At 43.3% G+C, this 20,971-nt stretch overlaps 1 protein-coding gene across 1 annotated transcript; it reads left to right on the plus strand.

Annotated features, from left to right (window-relative positions):
* The first annotated feature begins 14,955 nt into the window (after nucleotides 1–14,955).
* LOC119360288 (xylanase inhibitor protein 1-like) lies at nucleotides 14,956–15,861 on the plus strand. Its single transcript, XM_037625992.1, has one exon. The coding sequence runs from the start codon at nucleotides 14,956–14,958 to the stop codon at nucleotides 15,859–15,861; it is 906 nt and encodes a 301-aa protein (XP_037481889.1).
* The last annotated feature ends 5,110 nt before the right edge of the window (nucleotides 15,862–20,971 follow it).

Genomic DNA, 20,971 nt, shown 5'->3' on the forward strand with positions numbered 1-20,971 from the left:
CCCCCAAACAAGAAAAAAAGGGTACTGTACGAGTTCATACGGTGCAGATAATACAGTAAAATGTATTCCCTCGTCCCGTAATATAAAAACGTTTTTTAATACTACACTAAAAATATAAGAACGTTTTTGACGCTACACTACACTAGTGTCAAAAACGTTATTATATTATGAAACGGAGGGAGTATTTTACCATCCTATATATTTCAGGAAAACTTAGCAAGACATCATTTCTACTACCTCACCAATCTGATGACAGATTTTTATTACTAGTAGTTGGCTAGCCAGATCGAGCAAACATGAGCCTGCTCACTGAAAAAAAGAAGTGCAGCTGTGAAACCGTATCCCAGCTAGGACGACGCATGCATGTGCATGTTAGTCAGATTCCACGCACAGATGCTGATCAGCACATAGTCAACGACCCATCGATCCCCTGTCTCATCATCCGGTCGAGAGAATCAAAGAAAGCATGCACATGTACTGTACTTGCATACCACAAGTCTACCAAACAGCCTTCCAATTAGCGGTTCAATCATTGGCCGCATCACCACAGATGCCAATGCTAATCATAGGTCCATGTATACTGTACTTACAGTTTCACACCTGCGCTACGTTGCCAGCCATGGCCGGCCAATGAACCAGCACAAGGAATGCACCGCTTCAATGTACACCGCAACTTCTAGCACCAACGTGACTATTTACGTCAAGTTCTAACACCACCGGTGTAATTGACTCATAAATAAAAGAAAGAAAAAAAGGTAAGCCAAAGGATGCCATTTTGTTTTCTTTCTTTCTTTCTTAGCTTTTGCCTGCACCGGTAGCGACGTAAAATCTTCAATGTCTTTTCGGTTTCAGTTGACAGAGATGGGTGTTTGGGTCGTGCCCGTTCATCTCCTTTTGCCAGCTCTTTGCTTCTTTCTTCCTTCATGCCACACAGACCGAGTGCATTGCTGACTGAGAGTGACCATCAGCAGAAATTGCGCCAAGATTGTTGAAATAAGCACCAATCAATTCCCTGACGTAGAAAACAAGTTTATCTTTTTTTTCCTTTTTCACCGTTTCGGGGAAAACAAGTATTTTTTAGGCGTTTTAGCAGTTAGCTAGTGAGTGACAAAAAAAATGCACCAAAAAATATTTTTTTGACACGTGGACCCTAGTAAAGAGCCCAACAATGCAAAAATGTGGACGTGGACGAGGATCCAAGAGATCATGAGGATATGGGCTGTAGCTTCGTCTAATAAATTTCTCGCCTTGGAACTAATAATTAATTTCTTGACCTGGAATTTTGGCTTCGTTGAATTATTCCCCCTCTTTCTTAGAGACGCGACGCCGATACATTGAGAATGTTATCGTTTCTTACTCCATAGCTTTGACTTCACCATTTCCAGATTTATCCGGCAATAACTTTTGATAGTACTACTCACACTTCTTTTTTTTGTTAATTTGTTCGCTCATCACTTTAGGTCACCTCCTCGTTTGTTCACACAATGAAAGGCGGGCAATCCACATTTATTCGTTTCTATTTTTTCTCTCATTAATTTTCTTTTCTCTTTTCCCCGCCACATTCTAGACTGCGAGCAACTTGCATTGGACTGGTGTATCTCTGGCTATTGATGACCTCCATCCATGCATTCAAATTGAGTTCGGTGGCCATGATCATGGTGTGTGGGCGGTCAAATAACCAGTACACTCCTCCCAACGCTACTCAAGGAACACCGGCCAACCTCGAGTATAGACCATATTGTTGACTTGTGCTGTTGGAGCATCGAAACCACACCACACGGTGAGTTTGAAAGAGGCGGAGAGAAGGAGAATGGGGTGAGATGCACGAGAAAGGGATATGTGAAGCAGGAGAAATGTGGGAAAGGTGAAGTGCATCTTCTGGTCTACATCGTTGATTACCCGTCCATTGCTTCTAAAACTTTTTGAGTTTCAACAAGTTTGTTCCAATAAGACGAGGTCCTAAGATGGCAACAAGCTTTGTTCATGGCACGACGCCATGGATGCAGGAGAGAGCAGACTTCCACACCCGTAAATTTTGAGCGCAATTTTCAGTTTCTATAGAAATGCTTCTATATATAATGTTACGTGCATCCATGGAAACTGAAAATACTTCTATAAGTTAACATGCATCCATGGAAACTGAAAATGCTTCTACTTCCTTCGTTCCTAAATATTTGTCTTTTCATAGATTTTAAATGGACTACGACATACAGATGTATATAGACATATTTTAAAGCGTAGATTCACTCATTTTGCTCCGTACTTGTTGAAATCTCTAGAAAGACAAATATTTAGAAACGGAGGGAGTATAAGTTAACGTGCATCCATGGAAACTCAAAATGCTTCTATAGGGTTAGGTGGCAATAGCAATCGCACGAGCTAGAGGTCTTTTGGTGATCTTTTCTTATGAGCAGTATATACTCCCTCGGTCCTGCAAAGCTATTGTGGGATGGAGTTGTGGGGACGGAGGGAATATATATAGTCAAAATACGGGCCTGAATAGTCGCCGCTGGATGGTTTATGGGCCTGAATATATTTTTTATTTTTTGTGTTCTTTGTACTACTACCTTGAGATGAATAGATTCAAAGTTTTATTTGAAAAAAACCCCAGAAACAGTTAACACTGCGTTTGGATGTCTGTAATGAGGCCCCGAATTGGATTTGGTATTCCCAAATTTCCAATTCAGCTGTTTGGCATGCACACGGAAATAACGGTCTGAAATAAAACGAATACAGCGCCGAAATCGCTTACACGCGCTGAGCCCTCCCAAGTTTCCGAGCTCTGCCCCTCCGATTTGGCTGGAAACGTCCATCCCGCAAAAACGATTCAATATTTCTTTTTTCCCCTGCCTCGGCCAAGGACACAGCTGCCCCTCGCGCGACCTGAGAGGAGCGGCGCCCGGGGAAGGACCCCCGACGGCGGCGTCCAGAGAAGCCCCCCGACGGCGGCCCCCAGTCCTCGCGCGGCCCTCCGGCACCTGAATCCCGGTGACCTCAGCTCATTCCCCTCCTCTAATGGATGCCTCATCTTCCCCTTCGACTTAGATCTAGGCGTGGAGTTGAAGTGGCCATCCGTCAGGCATCGCAAGCCATTGCCGACGCCGGCGGCGGTGCTGCCGATCCCGCCATCGCCGCCCCATCTCCACCCGCCAAAAGATTGCAGTACTGCTCACCTCCTTTCAATCCGGCAATCTCTTTAGTCATCACTAGTTCGCTAGTTCATCAGTTGGTAGTCAAATGCACACTACGCGGCCATATTCTGTCAACTGCATGAACAGATTTCACGGTGCTTGCTCTCTTATGACACTGCAGGAAATTTGTCTACATATAATCATCCAACAGACAAAATTTAGTTAACAAGGCACTATGCAATTCCATAGTTTGTCATCCAAACAAGATTTGGTATTGAAACCTCACTGGGATTCCATGGGTCAATACCATGAGCATCCAAACAAGTGAAATCGTATTCATGTCCATTACAATTTCCACACTGAATTGGTATTGAAACCAATTCAATACGGAGTCTTCCAATACAGACATCCAAACGCAGCGTAATGCACTTTGGGTGGAAAGAAGAAACAAGTCACTTATATACTCTTCTTTTTAAAATGAAAACAAAACAAAACACACTCCTTTGTGCATGCACAACACGAGTTGGACGAAGGTGCTGACTTTATCGTGACGGACACGGGGGCCGACCCAGCTGACCCGTCCCGCATGCCGTGTTTTATTTAGGTCCGTCGGTGCGCCAAGTGGCCGGCCGGCGGTCGCTCTCCGTACGGCCGTGCCGTGCTGGAGGTAGCAGTAGGACTGAAGCTGAGAGCGTAGCGCGTGGGTCCGTTGGTCAGCCCGAGCTGCCAGGCACCGAAACGGCACGGCGTCGATCTAGCTAGCTCGGGCCGTACACGCTGCTGTTGCTATTGCTATTGCCACGTACGCCGCGTCACGAAGACGGCGGTGGGCCGGGCGCAGTCGTGGTGGAGTAGAAGCTAGGCAATTGGAAAACGTTTGGAAACGGCGAACCGGCCGAACGCTCGGCCGGTCACCTTCCTCACGCGTGTCCATCGGCCCCACATGCTTATCCTTTCCACCGCTTTCCTTTTTCCCCAAAACAAGACGCATCTTCTCAATCCCCTCGCTTCCTTCCGCTCCTCTCTTTTCTCTATATTCCGGTAAGAGATTTGCCCCGCTGATGAGAGCCTTCCACCGCAGCATATCCTCTAGCCACTCCGCTCTCTGTTCTTTTTCTCCTCCAGCCAGCGGAACCCACTGCCGCAACCGTGGGGCTACGAGCAACGCCAGATCGCGGGGGTGCGGGTGAGCAAGCCGCGGTGGTGGTGCTAGGCGTTGAGCGCCGGAGATGGAAGCTGCGACCAAGGGCTGCCGACAACTGGTGTTTTTTGCTGCAAGCTGCGACGTGCAGACGACGGTGGGTGAAGCTCGCCAGCAAGTGCTACAAACACATCGGCTAAAAGCTGGAATCAGCGCAATTTTCTGCTTCCAGAGATGATTTAGTTTGCTGGAACCAGATCCAAATTTCCATTGTTTGCTACCATCCCTTTTGTGGTTTGCTGGAACAGTGACATTTTTTTGCTACCACCGCCTTCTTGATTTGCTGGAACCAGCGCTCAGCTCTGCTTTTTTTGCTACGACCGGCGTTTTGTTTTGCTGGAACAAGCATCAACTTTTGCTACCACCATGTTTTTGTTTGGTGGAATAGCGTTTGATTTCTCATTTTTTGCTACCAACTGTTTTTTTGTTTGCTGGAACCAGAGCAGATATTTGCTACCAGCGCCGTTTGTTGCAAGACCACGCCGTGGTCGCCATTGATTTCTGCAGGGGGCGTGATGTTTTTGCTGGAACCGGCATGGTTTTTTGCTACAACCGGTGGGATTTTTTGTTACGACCAGCAAAGTGAGGGTGAGGTACAGCACGAGATGCCGAGCTCGACGGAGATTGTTGTGGCCGGTGGCCGTCGTCACCGGAGCTGCGACCATCTCCACCAGAGATGCAACCACGAGTGCAGGTTCTTGCATGCGTGGAGTCGGCGAGAAACCCAAACGGCGAGGGCGGCGACACGCGGCGACCGGCGGTGATGGCGGCGCCCGGCGGTGGTGCTTCAAGGTTTGTTGCCTCGGCCATCCATGGCAAGTGTTTGGCGCCGTTGCTTTTTTTGACTTTTTTTCCTTTCTGTTTTTTGTTGGATGGGATTTTGTCTGGAAGAAAACGATTCGAGACCCATATCTGACGGTCAAATGCAATCAAATCGAATGGCTGCACTATGACCGGTCGAAAATTCGGCCGGTGCGCCGGCGCCCAGTACTGGCCCTAGGCAATTTCAGTCCTCGGTCGGACTCGATCCCCTGTCACTTTCTTCCCACCCTGGCAGCGCATATGCCATACAGGAAGAAGCAACGGTCGCCGGCACTAATGGAATTCGAATTCGCCCCTTGCTCTCTCCACCTTGCACATGGACAATACCAGTTGATTAACGCGGATGCTTACCTTTTTTTTCAGAGAAAAACTTTCGATGTAGTATTCATCAACTATTAAGGTAGTATCAAAAACACCAAAAGTAAAAAAAAAATCCAGGTTCGCAGACAATCTAGCGACGATGCTTATCTTATCAGCTCTGTTATGACAGATGTGGCTTCGAGATAGTATTAACCCGGCTTATTTTTACACAGATAGTTTATCGCTCAGATGACATTAGCTGGCTAGCTAGCCAGATCGAACAAACAAACTGCGTGCCCACTGGATGAGTAAAAAAAGCAGCGATATCGAAAACCATATCCCGGGACGTCCCATGTTAGGCAGCTCGATACCCAGATGCTGAATACATCATTGATAGTCAACGACTGATCGTATGAATCCCATGTCCCAGTCAGAAACCAGGCGAGTGCACATGTACTTGCACGCTAGTACGATCAAGACAGCCTCTTAGTTAACTGTTGATCATTAGCCACATACACCAATGATGATATAGATCGATGCCAACAACTGATATGTTGGCTTCACAAGTACAGTGTCAACAACCAACCAGCAAAAGGAACGCAGCGCAGGACAGCCCGTAGATGTAGAAAACAGTACTACATAAACCACGCAAAACCAAATCAGACCGGAGTTTCTCATGGGACCGACCGGCCAACTTTCGGAGCATATTTCAAGCCTTTTCTGGTTTCTGTTGACAGAGATGGGTGTATGTGGATCCTCCTTTTCTCCAACCCGATCTATTCTTGTTCCTCTTCGTTCGTACCACACACAGAATGCACCAGCAAAGCGACTGACCCGTTAGCAGAAAATGCGCAATGATTATTGACTTAAACACAAAGCAAATCACGAGCGTAGCAACAAAAGGTATTATAATTGTTTCCCTGTTTTGAGGGCGACGTACGTGGAGGTAAAGTGATCGACACATCATCAGGCACTGAACAAAGAGAAAAAGGCGAAGAATATGATGGATGGGCCCAATTAAAGGGCCCAACGATGGGGTATATGGGCCAGAACGACGATCCAGGATGTCGATTTTTTAGCGGTTGCTTTTACTATGGACTTTGTTGATCTCATTTTGTTATTATTTTTGCTTTACAAAAAAAATGTTTTTGTATCGCGGTGGTCCTTCGCTGGTTATTTTTTTTAACATGAAACAATTAATGCAACTCCCTTTCCGTTTACATATCACATCAGCAACACTCTCCACTACAACATACATGCCTAACATGTTATAACCGTAGAAACTTGATACTTGTTATCATCAACGCTGGCATGCTTACGTGTGCAGAGTTATCCGGTCGCTCTGTGGACGGTGCTCTCCATAATAGTGTATATGTATATACCTTGTATGTGGTTGTTGTCGGAACTCCTTGCAATGAACCACGCATTGAATGCATTTGGTCGAACCGCGGTGTCAATGCATCCTCAGATTTATTCAACACCCACAAAAGTTAGAAGGAGTGTATGTGTTTTTTGCATCGTGATGTAACTTCTTCGAGTAACCATCTGGCGAGGGACATAAACTGTGTGTGTGTGACCTGTAGACATAAAAAATCATATAAATAAATACTCCAATCACCTGCCTCTGGTGGCAGTTTGTCTGTTCTGTTGTTCCGAACATTTCATTATAAATAAATACTCCAACCAACCACATGCATTGAGCATAGGAGGAGCCATGCTCAAATTAAGTAGGACCTGGTGAAGCTCGAACCATGCCAATTTAACCCACAAACTTGTGGTGCTAACCGGCAAGACTCCGGAATCCATAAAAGAAGTAAAACACCAAAAACTTCTCAATCCACGAAAGGAAACAATAAATCTAACCTCCAAGCCACTCGGCGTCATGGCTAGTTCGTCGGTCTCCTGGCCTCGCGCGTGCGGCTTGATGCATAGGGCCTAGCTCCGCCTGATATGCACACGACAACTAGATTAAAGAAGTGTACTGAGTAGTAAATAGTCGGAGCTGGAAGACACACCCGTGATCTTACCGGCAGCGTTTGAGGCAGGATGCCGGCGGACAGCGGCGACTCCATGGATCACATGCAAACGAACACGAATATTTGCATATGTTTTTCTTCTCTGCATATGGACACTCTTATACATGAACATCAGGAAAAATGTGGAATGCGAGGTGGCGCTCGAACCTTCTTTCATGTGTGCCGTGCGTCGATGGTGATGCAATAGCTTTGTGCGAGGAGGACGCATGTCCCAGCAGCATGCGCGTGGCACTTGCATCTTGCCAAGTGTGCTTCGGTGGGCTGAGTCATGCATCTATTTAGCCATTTTGTTTCCCTAATACATGTATATTTTGTGCCTGGGGCTGCAAACGAGCTGAGTTCGATCGAGTCGGCCTAGTGTGTCAGCTCAGCGCATACTAAAATACGACCAAGCTAAATCTGAGAGAAGATCAAGGTTGCTATAGAAATGGCTCTTGCATCGATATTTGAGTTAGTTTCAAGCTAAATGAGACAATAAAAATATTCTATAATGTAAATACTTTCTTAAATAGACATGCCACAATAACATAAGAAAACACAAGAGGGTGCATCTGCTATTGAACTTTGGCCAAAACAATAGCAGTATATTTAGCACATGACAGACCATGTACCATATTAAGGCGTAAATTTGCTATGTGTTTATTACTCTTTCATGTTTGTTTGTTTGTAGATAAAATGAAGGAAAATCAACATACAGTAACATTTTATCTTATTTCCTTGTAATATATAATAATAACATTCAATGTAATTATAGTTTGACCTAGATTGAGCGAGCTAGTGTTGGCTCAAGCTCAACTCATTTCTCAGTCGAGCTATATAAAGCATTCATACTCAACTCAATTCTTTCAGAGTCGATCTCGAGTCTAGCCAAAAGATGAGTCAATTTTGAACGGCTTGCGAGCCGCAAGCTTTTTCTTACAGATGTATTTGCACAATTGCTCTAACATGGAGATCCAGGTAATGAAACAGCCAAAAAGGAGATAGTCATTGGTCCGGCGGCTGGATCCTATAAAATTGCACGGTCTAAAAGGAGACTGGACAGAACTTATAGTGGAGACAAATGAGTATTTATATTTTTCTTATTTTCAAATGCACGTATGACGGAAAGAAATATCTTCGCCTTGCTTCGTACTAGTATAGACAAGTGGTGCCAAAAAAGGGTCATACCATGATGGCTAAAAATGCTAAACCACTCAATGGTACTTTGTCTGTTCAGAAATATGAGGCGGAGCAATTTTTATTGCTTGCACCAATGACAACTTACTTGAAGGATCTTACTCAATCCATAGATAGGTATGGTGGACTCTCATGGCTAAACTGGGTTTAAGGATATTTGGAAGCACAAGTAGTATCTCTACTTGGTGCTAGGAATTTTGGCTAGCATGAGGGGGAAAAGAAAGCTCAACATGTTTGAATGATCCATGACAATATACTTTAACTGAGATGCGAGAAAACATAACCCATTACGTTGTCTTCCTTGTCCAATATCAACTCTTTAGCATGTCATACTTAATGAGTGCCCACAATTATAAAAGATGTCTATGATAATAAATTTATATGTGAAATCTCTCTTCCTTCAATATTCTTTCATGAATTGTTCAAATGACCAATAGAATGCTTGCTAACCTCCAATAAATTTACAACCTCTACTTATTAGATGTGGAGTCATTACTCCCCATGGGATAAGCAAATGAGGCATATATAATTTCAGATTTATGACATTCAACACATTCAACCATTTACTCATAGGATATAAGTGAAGCACACGAGTAAATGACAAACTACTCCAAAAAGATATAAGTGAAGATCAATGAGTAGTTAAATAATTATGCAACTATGTTAAGACTCTCTCTCATTTAGGAATTTTAGATCTTGGTATTTTATTCAAACAGCAAGCAAAGCAAAACAAAATGGCATTGCAAGGATAGCACAACTCATGTGAAGAAGCAAAAACTTAGGCTCAACCGATACTAACCGATAGTTTTTGAAGAAGAAAGGTGGGATGCCTAACGGGGCATCTTTAAGCTTAAATGCTTAAGACTTCTTGAAATATTATCTTGATGTGCCTTAGGCATCCCCAAGCTTGAGCTTTTGTGTCTCCTTAATTCCTTTCATGTCACGGTTTTCTAAATCTCAAAAGCTTCATCCACACCAAACTCAACAAGAACTCGTGAGATAAGTTAGTATAAAACAATGCAAAATCTCATCATCTTCTACTGTAACAAATCACTAAAATTATTATTCAACATTGAATACTAAATGTCTCTGCATATTTAATACTACTATCCTCAAATAGAATCATTAAACAAGCAAACATATGCAAACAATGCAAACATAACAGCAATCTGCCAAAACAGTACAGTCTGTAAAGAATACAAGAGTATCAATACTTCCCTAACTCCAAAAATTATGAGAAAAATACTACGCTGTAGAAGATTTATCAGATCTCAATATTCAAAAAGATTCAACTTTATACCACTCTCTGAATTTTCTAGGGAATTTTTGCAACAGCGGTAAACTTTCTATTTTCAAACAGCAACATGTATACCAGCAAAATAAGCATGGTAAAGGCTATCCTTGACATTTTTATTGAAAATAAAGATGCAAAACATTATTCTAAATAAAAGCAAGAAAATACTAACAAAAGGAAATGACGCTCCAAGCAAAACACATATTATGTGGCGAATAAAAGTATAGCTTCAAGTAAAGTTACCGATGAACGAAGACGAAAGAGGGGATGCCTTCCGGGGCATCCCCAAGCTTAGTTGCTTGGGTGTCCTTGAATATTACCTTGGGGTGCCTTGGGCATCCCCAAGCTTAGGCTCTTACCGCTCCTTATTCCATAGTCCATCGAATCTTTACCCAAAACTTGAAAACTTCAACCACACAAAACTCAAAACAAAACTCGTAAGCTCCGTTAGAAAAAAGAAAACAAACCACCAATTTAAGGTACTGTAATGAACTCATTCTAAATTCATCTTTGTGTAATATCTACTGTATTCCAAGTTCTCTATGGTTCATACCCTTACATACTAGCCATAGATTCATCAAAATAAGCAAACAACACAATGAAAACAGAATCTATCAAAAACAAAATAGTCTGTAGTAATCTGTATCAAACCTATACTTCTGGAACCCCAAAAATTATGAACTAAATTGCTGGACCTGAGTAATTTGTCTATTAATCATCTGCAAAAAGAATCAACCTAAAATCACTCTCCAGTAAAAAATGACAGCTCATATCGTGAGCGCTAAAGTTTCTATTTTTTACAGCAAGATCATATAGACTTCACCCAAGTCTTCCCAAAGGCTCTACTTGGCACTTTATTGAAACAAAAGCTATAAAACATTATTTATACAGTAGCATAATCATGTGGACACACAAAAACAGTAAGGATAAATATTGGGTTGTCTCCCAACAAGCGCTTTTCTTTAATGCCTTTCTAGCTAGGCATGATGAAATAATGCTCACATAAAAAAATAAGAATTGAAACATAAAGAGCATCATGAAGAATATGACTAGCACATTTAAGTCTAACCCACTTCCTATGAATAGGGATTTTGTGAGGAAACAACTTATGGGAACAATAATCAACTAGCATAGGAAGGTAAAACAAGTATAACTTTAAAACTTTAAGCACATAGAGAGAAAACTTGACATTATTGCAATTCCTACAAGCATATATTCCTCCCTTATAATAATTTTAAGTAGCATCATGAATGAATTCAACAATATAACCAGCACATAAAGCATTCTTTTCATGATCTACAAGCATAGAAAATTTACTACTCTCCACATAAGCAAAATTCTTCTCATTCGGAATGGTAGTGGGAGAAAACTCAACAAAATAATTATCATATGATGCATAATCCAATTGAAAACTAAAATCATGATGACAAGTTTCATGGTTATAATTATTCTTAATTGCATACAAGTCATCACAATAATCATCATAGATAGCAACTTTATTCTCATAATCAATTGGAACCTCTTCCGAAATAGTGGAATCATCACTAAATAAAGTTGACACTCTTCCAAATCCACTTCCATATTCATCACAATAAGATTCAATATCCTCCAAAATAGTTGGATCAATACTAACTAAAGTTGACACTCTTCCAAACCCACTCTCATCAATATAATCATCATAAATAGGAGTCATGCTTTCATCATAATAAATATTCTCATCAAAACTTGGGGACAAAAAATATCATCTTCATCAAACATAGCATCCCCAAGCTTGTGGCTTTGCATATCATTAGCATCATGGATATTCAAGGAATTCATATTAAAAACATTGCAATCATGCTCATCATTCATATATTTCATGCCAAGCATTCTATGTAATTCTTCTTCTAGCACTTGAGAACAATTTTCCTTTTCATCATACTCACGAAAGATATTAAAAAGATGAAGCGTATGAGACAAACTTAACTCCATTTTTTTAGTTTTCTTTTATAAACTAAACTAGTGATAAAACAAGAAACAGAAAGATTCGATTGCAAGATCTAAAGATATACCTTCAAGCACTCACCTCCCCGGCAACGGCGCCAGAAAAGAGCTTGATTGACGGGGTGTGAGTGTCGTTTACCTAGCCTCCCCGGCAACGGCGCCACAAAAGAGCTTGATGTCTACTACACAACCTTCTTCTTGTAGACGTTGTTGGGCCTGCAAGTGCACAAGTTTGTAGGACAGTAGCAAATTTCCCTCAAGTGAATGACCTAAGGTTTATCAATCCGTGGGAGGCGTAGGATGAAGATGGTCTCTCTCAAACAACCCTGCACCCAAATAACAAAGAGTCTCTTGTGTCCCTAACACACCCAATACAATGGTAGATTGTATAGGTGCACTAGTTCGGCGAAGAGATAGTGATACACGTGCAATATGGATGGTAGATAAAGGTATTTGTAATCTGAAATTATAAAAACAGCAAGGTAACAAGTGGTAAAATTGAGCGTAAACGGTATTGCAATGGTAGGAAACAAGACATAGGGTTCATACTTTCACTAGTGCAAGTTCTCTCGACAATAATCACATAGATAGATCATATAACAATCCCTTAACATGCAACAAAGAGTCACTCCAAAGCCACTAATAGCGGAGAACAAACGAAGAGATTATGGTAGGGTACGAAACCTCCTCAAAGTCATTCTTTCAGATCAATCTATTCAAGAGTTCTTACTAGAATAACACCTTAAGACACAAATCAAACAAAACCCTAATGTCACCTAGATACTCCATTGTCACCTCAAGTATCCGTGGGCATGATTATACGATATGCATCACACAATCTCAGATTCATCTATTCAACCAACACAAAATACTTCAAAGAGTGCCCCAAAGTTTCTACCGGAGAGTCAAGAGGAAAACGTGTGCCGACCCCTATGCATAGGTTCGTGGGCGGAACCCGCAAGTTGGTCACCAGAATATACATCAAGTGGCACATGATATCCCATTGTCACCACAGATAAGCACGGCAAGACATACATCAAGTGTTCTCAAATCATTAAAGACTCAATCCGATAAGATAACTTCAAAGGGAAAACTCAATCCATTACAAGAGAGTAGAGGCGGAGAAACATCATAAGATCCAACTATAATAGCAAAGCTCGCGATACATCAAGATCATGCAATAGAGGGAACACGAGAGAGAGAGAGAGATCAAACACATAGCTACTGGTACATACCCTCAGCCTCGAGGGTGAACTACTCCCTCCTCGTCATGGATAGCGCCGGGATGATGAAGATGGCCACCGATGATGGGTTCCCCCTCCGGCAGGGTGCCAGAACGGGCTCCCGAGAGGTTTTTGGTGGCTACAGAGGCTTGCGGCGGCGGAACTCCCATCTATCTTGATATTCGATGTTTTTAGGGTACGTAGGCTTATATAGATGAAAGAAGTCGGTCGGGGGAGCCTCGAGGGGCCCACGAGAGGGAAGGGCGTGCCTAGGGGGGGGTGGGCGCACCCCCTATCTCGTGGCCTCCTCGAGGATCTTCTTACGTGAACTCCAAGTCTCCCGGATCATATTCTTCCCAAAAATCACGCTCCCGGAGGTTTCATTCCGTTTGGACTCCATTTGATATTCTTTTTCTTTGAAATACTGAAATAGGCAATAAAACAACAATATGGGCTGGGCCTCCGGTTAATAGATTAGTCCCAAAAATAATATCAAAGTGTATAATAAAGCCCATAATCATTCAAAACAGATAATAAAATAGCATGAATGCTTCATAAATTATAGATACGTTGGAGACGTATCAACGCCGACCACGGGCAGGGCAGCATCTGAGCTTAGTCGGACGCAGCCGGAGCAGCAAGCCCAGCTGGAAACCACCACCGCTGCAGGGCACACGCAGCCGAAGCAGCAAGCCCAGCTGGAAACCACCTCCGCTGCGGGGCACACGCAGCCGGAGCAGCAAGCCCAGCTGGAAACCACCACCGCTGCGGGGCACACGCAGCCGGAGTAGCAAGCCCGGCTGGATACCACCACCGCTGCGAGGCACACGCAGCCGGATCAGCAAGCCCAGCTGGACACCACCACCACTGCGGGGCACACGCCGACATCCTCGCTGTCCACGAGGAACATCCGCCCGCGCCGGTAGCCGGCGCTGGCCACAAGCACGCTGCCACCTCACGAGGAGGCAGGCGACAGGGTGGGGTGGGGCTGATTGCTTTTCTCATTTTTGAGCGAGGGTGTCTTTATGAAATTACACGGACTATTTTGTAAATCTGTAAAAATCTCCCGTCTAACACCGTCAAATGTCAACAGTTACGCCACGTCAGCTCCACATGTCATCATCGTCATTAAACGGGTCAAAGTTGGCAACTAGTGTTATTTGGCAAAAAATAGCCTCAGAATTAGTGGTTTTTGGCACAAAACTGTAGAATTATGGTTTTTGCAACCCTAAGCTTCAATGCCGATGTTTTCTGCAATTCACTCTATGTCAACACCAGGAGCAAGAAGAGAAAAAATTACGCCATATATTGGATGTGCAAAATTCTTGACAAATGCTAGTTTAGGACTATATATACACAGTTCACATACATAATTTTGAGGGGTGCATGCTCATCGGCGAGATTGATGATGAATCAATGGGTCTGATTTGTGGTGAATCAATGCTCAATGGGTCTTCTTCATCCATGTGCGCGGCGCCCAGAGATAGCATCTGCCGTTTTCTTTTCTAGGCTGGGCTTGTGGTCGATCGTCCATCTGATTTGACCCCATCCAGACCAGTTTGGCACCGCAGCCAATCGAAATTGTGTAGGCCGGCACACAAGAAATGACATGCACGCGCGTACGTACCTTTCTTCCTTGCCTATTACCTACTGCACGCGCGCTCTAACTCTCTATATATAGACTTGGCCATGATCAGCATTCTTCACAACAACCAACAATCACTGCAACTAACTAGAAGAAGAAGAAGAAGAAGAAGAAGAAGAAGAAGAAGAAGAAGAAGAAGAAACGATGGCGTTCCGACGCCCTTCATGTGTAATACTAGGAGCTCTTCTCGCCGTCTCCTTCCTCACCGCCACGGCAGCCGCCGGTGACCACGGCCTGACGGTCTTCTGGGGCCGGAACAAGGACGAGGGCTCCCTCGGGGAGGCCTGCGACACAAGCATCTACAACACCGTCATCATCTCCTTCTACAGCGTCTTCGGCCACGGCAAGTACTGGGGCGACCTCTCCGGCCACCCGCTCTACGGCATCGGCGCCGACATCAAACACTGCCGGGGCAAGGGCATCGTCGTCCTCCTCTCCATCGGCGGCGGCGGCACCCAGTACTCCCTGCCGTCATCACAGTCCGCGGCCGACGTCGCCGACAACCTGTGGAACGCGCACCTCGGGGGCGGCCGCCGCGGCGTGTTCCGCCCGTTTGGCGACGCCGTGGTCGACGGCATCGACTTCTTCATCGACCAGGGCGCGCCGGACCACTACGACGAGCTGGCCAGGCGCCTGTCCGGATACAACCGGTACTACCGCGGCGCGCCCGGGGTGCGGCTGACGGCGACGGCGCGGTGCGTTTACCCGGACTGGCACGTCCAGAGGGCGCTGGACACGGGGCTGTTCGAGCGGATCCACGTCAGGTTCTACGGCGAGGACCGGTGCTCGTACAACCACGTGTACAAAGACGGGGTGATGGCGCAGTGGAGCAAGTGGACGGCGAGGTACCCCCGGAGCAAGGTGTACATCGGGCTGCCGGCGGCGAACGTGCCGGGGAGGAACGACAAGGTCGGCCTGCCGTCGATGAACTACGACCTAATGCCCAGCGTGAAGCAGGCGGCAAAGTACGGCGGGGTCATGCTCTGGGACAGGTACTACGACAAGCAGACCGGATACGGCCGCGACCTCTACAACGGCGGCATCAACTAATAATCAACGTGCATGCATGCATGCATTATAGTGTGTGTGTCTGAAAATAATAAATTAAACACTGATGTGACGGGTGGTATTATATTGTACTTCCAATAAATCAGAGATCCATATATGGACCGCTGGATGTTTCAACATGATATCTTAATTTCTTTCCTCTCGTGTGTGTAACAACAGGCTCTGCCAAAATGATTATTTGTCTATATTTCATATGTATGTATTATATTGTACGAATAAGTCATAGATCCATATATAGACCGCTGGATGTTACAACATTTTACACTAGTAAATGTTACACAAGTGCATAATGAAAAAGGATTAGTGACTCTCGGGTGCCACACACCCCTATATAAATATCAGCCCCGTCGATGGAGGGGGCCAAGGTGGGCGACCGCCCAGGGCCCCCCAAAATTTGGGGTCCCAAAATACCAGGTATTAGCCTAAGAAAAGCGTACAGAGAGCCCACTTAGCAGGAAAGCCAGCTCACGAGTCCTCCTTGTACATCGATCAGGCATGTTTCCATTAATGGATCGCTAACCCTAAACACAACACGCTGATCGGTTTGCTTCAATCGCCTAGGACGTCGTCGTCTGCTGACGGCCTACCACCGATCGGCGATCGCAGATCGTTGACTCCCCCTCCATGGCTGCCCCGATCCTCCACTACTAGTCTACTAGTAGGTATAAATGTCTCATCTGCTTAAGCCCATCCCTCTCTTTGATTACTAGTACTTGATTAAGCTTGATCTCCCCGATTCTAAGTTAGGAGTAGATGAGCAGGTTAATATTATTTGTCCACGTGGTTAGATATTGGTACTCCAGGCTGGTAATAAGTTAGGTTGACACGGACCGAATTAGGATGAAATTGAGTTTGTCCATGAATCTTCATCATGAATTTATTTGTCAACAAAGCTAAGTTAGGAGTAGGATGGAATTAAATTTGTTCCTGATCAGTGTTAATAAAGTGAGAATATGTTTTAGTTATATTAGTTCTTCTATCATATGAAAATTTTGAAATAATTTTAGGCCATATTTTGATTTTCACCCCGGGGCCTCGAATTTCTGAAGACGGCCCTGATGAATATATCATTAAAAATAAAAAAATTGAAACAAAATTTTGGGATATGGAACCTATGTGCCCGTTGTACAAACAAACGTATTCTGTTTCGTGGGGAATGAGTGCTCGTGGTTATGTCAGTAAAAAACACAAATACATTGTTTGTGTCGAAAAAAAACTGAATGTAACATATGTCAGGACAATAATTCATGCGCTGCAGATACCACTGGCACTCATTCCCCATTAAAATGAACAATGGTGTACAATTGGCACCGAGGTTTCATATACCAAAATTTCAGATTTTTCTGAATTTTTTTCTGATATTCTTTTAGTGCCATCTTGATATAGGGGTGTGTGGCACCCAGGTGCTCCAATTCATTTCCCAGTGTATAATACCTTAATTTCTTTCCAGTCGTGTGACTGTGAGTAACAAGTAACAACAGGCTTTACCAAAATAGTTATTTGTCCGTGTTTTCAATATGACATGAACATTTGAAAAAACGTGCAACCATTTTTGAACATTCTTATAGAAAAGTGAACATGATTTAAAAGCCAAAAAGAGGGCAACAAAACAAATTAGCTGAAACCAGCCACTGGCTAAGCGCTTACTGGAGCAGCCAACCTATAGTGCATCCGTGTAGAGGAGCGCTATAAATCACTCGCAATTCCATTAAGCCAATGTTGCAAACCTGGGATCTTATTTAATCTGAGCTGCCTCGTGTTGAGGAATGGTGCTATGGAGCAGGCCTGCTCAAGCGCTTTGTGAACACTTCTAAATATTCGGTAAAGGGAGCTCTGAATTACCACTCGCTGCGGCAAATTGCCGAGCATTGAGCTCCTAATACGTCTCCGCGTTCCACAAAATCTATTAGTCATGTAGAATTTGGCTTCGAATATGTTTGAATCACTGGTAAGACCTGGGTTCTTCATACTAGGATATGGAGCCACTATCCTCAATCGTCTTTCATTGGCTTCAGCTATCTTGAAACTGTACTAAGTTCAGGAAAAACTTTTGATCGAACTACCCTCCATTGTCACCTCTAAAGCGAGAATATACTTATCCTTTATAATGGAATCTTGCCTAGTAACCTTCTTCTCCTTGTGTTAGACCTTTGTTATGCACTAAGGAAAGGAGGAGTAGCGACCATCACCGATGGTCGAAAAATCAGTGAGGAGAGTGTCCACCATATATGAGAGAGGACGAAGAATCCTGACTGTTGTCGTGAGGGGAGCTTCTTCTTCACGAAGGTGCTAGACATTTTGGTGTAATACACTTTTGAATGAAAGTAGGAGCTTCCATCACCGACGGTTGCAAATGTCAGAGAGGAAGAATCCTGACTATTATCATGGGGTCGCTTCTCATTCGTTCCCATGTGCTAGACATTTTGGTGTAATGTACTCCGGGACGAAGGGAGGAGCGACTATCACCAACGGTCGAATATACCATAGAGGGAGTGCCCACCGTATACAACACATGAGCTGAGAGTTTTCAAGAAAGACTCGACAGACCAAAAGTCAGCCGTGATAAATAATAGTGATATGTTGTCGTGAGTTCCTGGTAATTGCCCTTGGTTTATAATCTTTGAATTTTGAACACAGGAAATGTCTGACGATATAGGATCCCAGAGTGTGACTACTGTTGCGATGACCTGGGTTTGTGCGGCAGGGAGCCTCACCTGCAAAATGGTAGGTATTTCACCGTGAAGCTAGAAGAGACCTTCGATGTTTGTACGGTACGCAACGACAAGCATTTCATCGTAATTAATCATCACTTGTGCGTCTTTGCTTCAACATGTAATTTCTGTTTATTTTTATTTTGACTAGTACATCCCGTGCCATGCAAGACTTTGAGAATATGGAGACGAGGAGACCTCACCAGAGGACAAAACATGGTTATGCATTTCGGGTTAAGCTGTACAATGCATTTTATAACTCCCATTTCGGTTTCTCTAATGGAAGCTCTCTGCAAGGCATGTGGATTTGAGGAGAATATGCAAATAACATTTGATATTCGTCCCGAAGATGATGATATTGAAAATAAATATCGACATCTGAGTGGATGTGGATACGCCACGGATATGTCTCCAACGTATCTATAATTTTTTATTGTTTCATGCTATTATATTATCATTCTTCAATGTTTTATATTTATTTTATAGCAACTTTATACCATTTTTTGGGACTAACCTATTAACATAGTGCGCAGTGTCAGTTGTTGTTTTTGGATTGTTTTTTACTTCATAGAATATCAGTACCAAACAAAGTCCAAAGCCACGAAACTTTTTAGAGATTTTTTATGCCCAGAAGACAACTTGAGAGCCAAGTAAGTGCATCAGGGGAGGCCCGTGGGGCCCATAAGACACAAGGCGCGCCAGAGGACCCTAGCGTGCCCTGATGGGTTATGGGGCCCACAGAGGTCCTCTCCACCGCCTCTGAACTCTATAAATATCAAATATTTCAGAAACCTAGGGGAATCGACGAAACACAATTCCAGCCGCCGCAAGTTCTAGAACCACAAGATCAAATATAGAGCCCTATTCCTGCACCTTACCGGAGGGGAACATGATCACGAAGGGGTTCATCATCCTCATTTGTGCTCCTCCAATAATGCGTGAGTAGTTCACCACAGACCTACGGGTCCGTAGGCAGTAGCTAGATGGCTTCTCTCTTGATCCTCAATACAATGTTCTCCTCTATGAGATCAATTTGATGGAACTCTTTTGCGGTGTGTTTATTGGGATTTGATGAATTGCAAGTTTATGATCAGTTCTATCTATGAATATTTGAGTCATCTTTGATCTCTTATATGCATGATTGTTATAACCTTGTATTTCTTCTCCAAAACTTTGGTTTGGTTTGGCCAACTAGATTGATTTTTCATGCAATGGGAAGAGGTGCTTTTTGATGGGTTCGATCTTGCGCCTCACCAGTGACAGAAAGGGTAGGGAGGCACGCATGTATCGTTACTATTAAGAATAAAAAGATGGGGTCTATTCCTACATGAATAGATCTTGTCTATATCATGTCATCATTTTTATTGCATTATTCAGTTTCTCCATGAACTTAATACACTAGATGCATGCTGGATAGCGGTCGATGTGTGAAGTAATAGTAGTAGATGCAGAATCGTTTCGGTCCACTAATTTTGGACGTGATGCCTATATACATGATCATTGCCTTGGACATCGTCATAATTATTTGCTCTTCTATCAATTGTCCAACAGTAATTTGCTTACCCATCGTATGATATTTTCTCGAGAAAAGCCACAAGTGAAATTTACGGCTCCCAGGTCTATTTTCTATCATATTGCTTTCAGATCTATTATTTCAAAAACCAAAAAATATCTTGCTACATTTTTTCTTTCTTTATTTTATTTTGTGTTTTGGCAAGATCTATTTATCCAATCTCATACAATTTAATCCATCTCAATACCATGGAGGGATTGATAACCCTTCTTACGTGTTGAGTTGCAAGTATTTGTTATTTGTGTGCAGGATCCGTTTACATAGTGTTGCTTGGTCTCCTACTGGATTGATACCTTGGTTTCATAACTGAGGGAAATACTGCTGTGATGGATCATCCTTTCCTCTTCAAGGGAAATACCAACGTAGATACAAACAATCAGCCTCCAGTATGTGGGTTTGTCAAACTAATTTGTTAAGTTAAGTAATTTATATTGTTTATTTAAAAATATTTGATTTTCATCTCTACTAAACTTGTTTATTCATAATTGTCAGCTTATTTCTTATCTTCAAGAAATACTCAGAAGGCTTTAGGCAGGATATACTACAACTATGGCCCCAAGCTTAATTTTGAGGATAAATGTTAATTATCTTGTCTCATTTATATATGATGTTGAGGCCTTTAAGACCAATTACTTTATCAATCCAAATTTTAGTGGATACGTGCCACTAGTCCATGAGTTGTAGGATGGTAACTTCATTGCCAAAAACTTGGTATGATTTTGTTAATGATGGTAACTTCATTGCATACATTCTTCTTAAGTAAGCAACATTGCTAACTATATATGTTGCTGTTGTGTTGTTCAACAGA

The sequence above is a fragment of the Triticum dicoccoides genome, chromosome 2B (genome assembly GCF_002162155.2).
Source record: "Triticum dicoccoides isolate Atlit2015 ecotype Zavitan chromosome 2B, WEW_v2.0, whole genome shotgun sequence".
NCBI lineage: Eukaryota > Viridiplantae > Streptophyta > Magnoliopsida > Poales > Poaceae > Triticum > Triticum dicoccoides.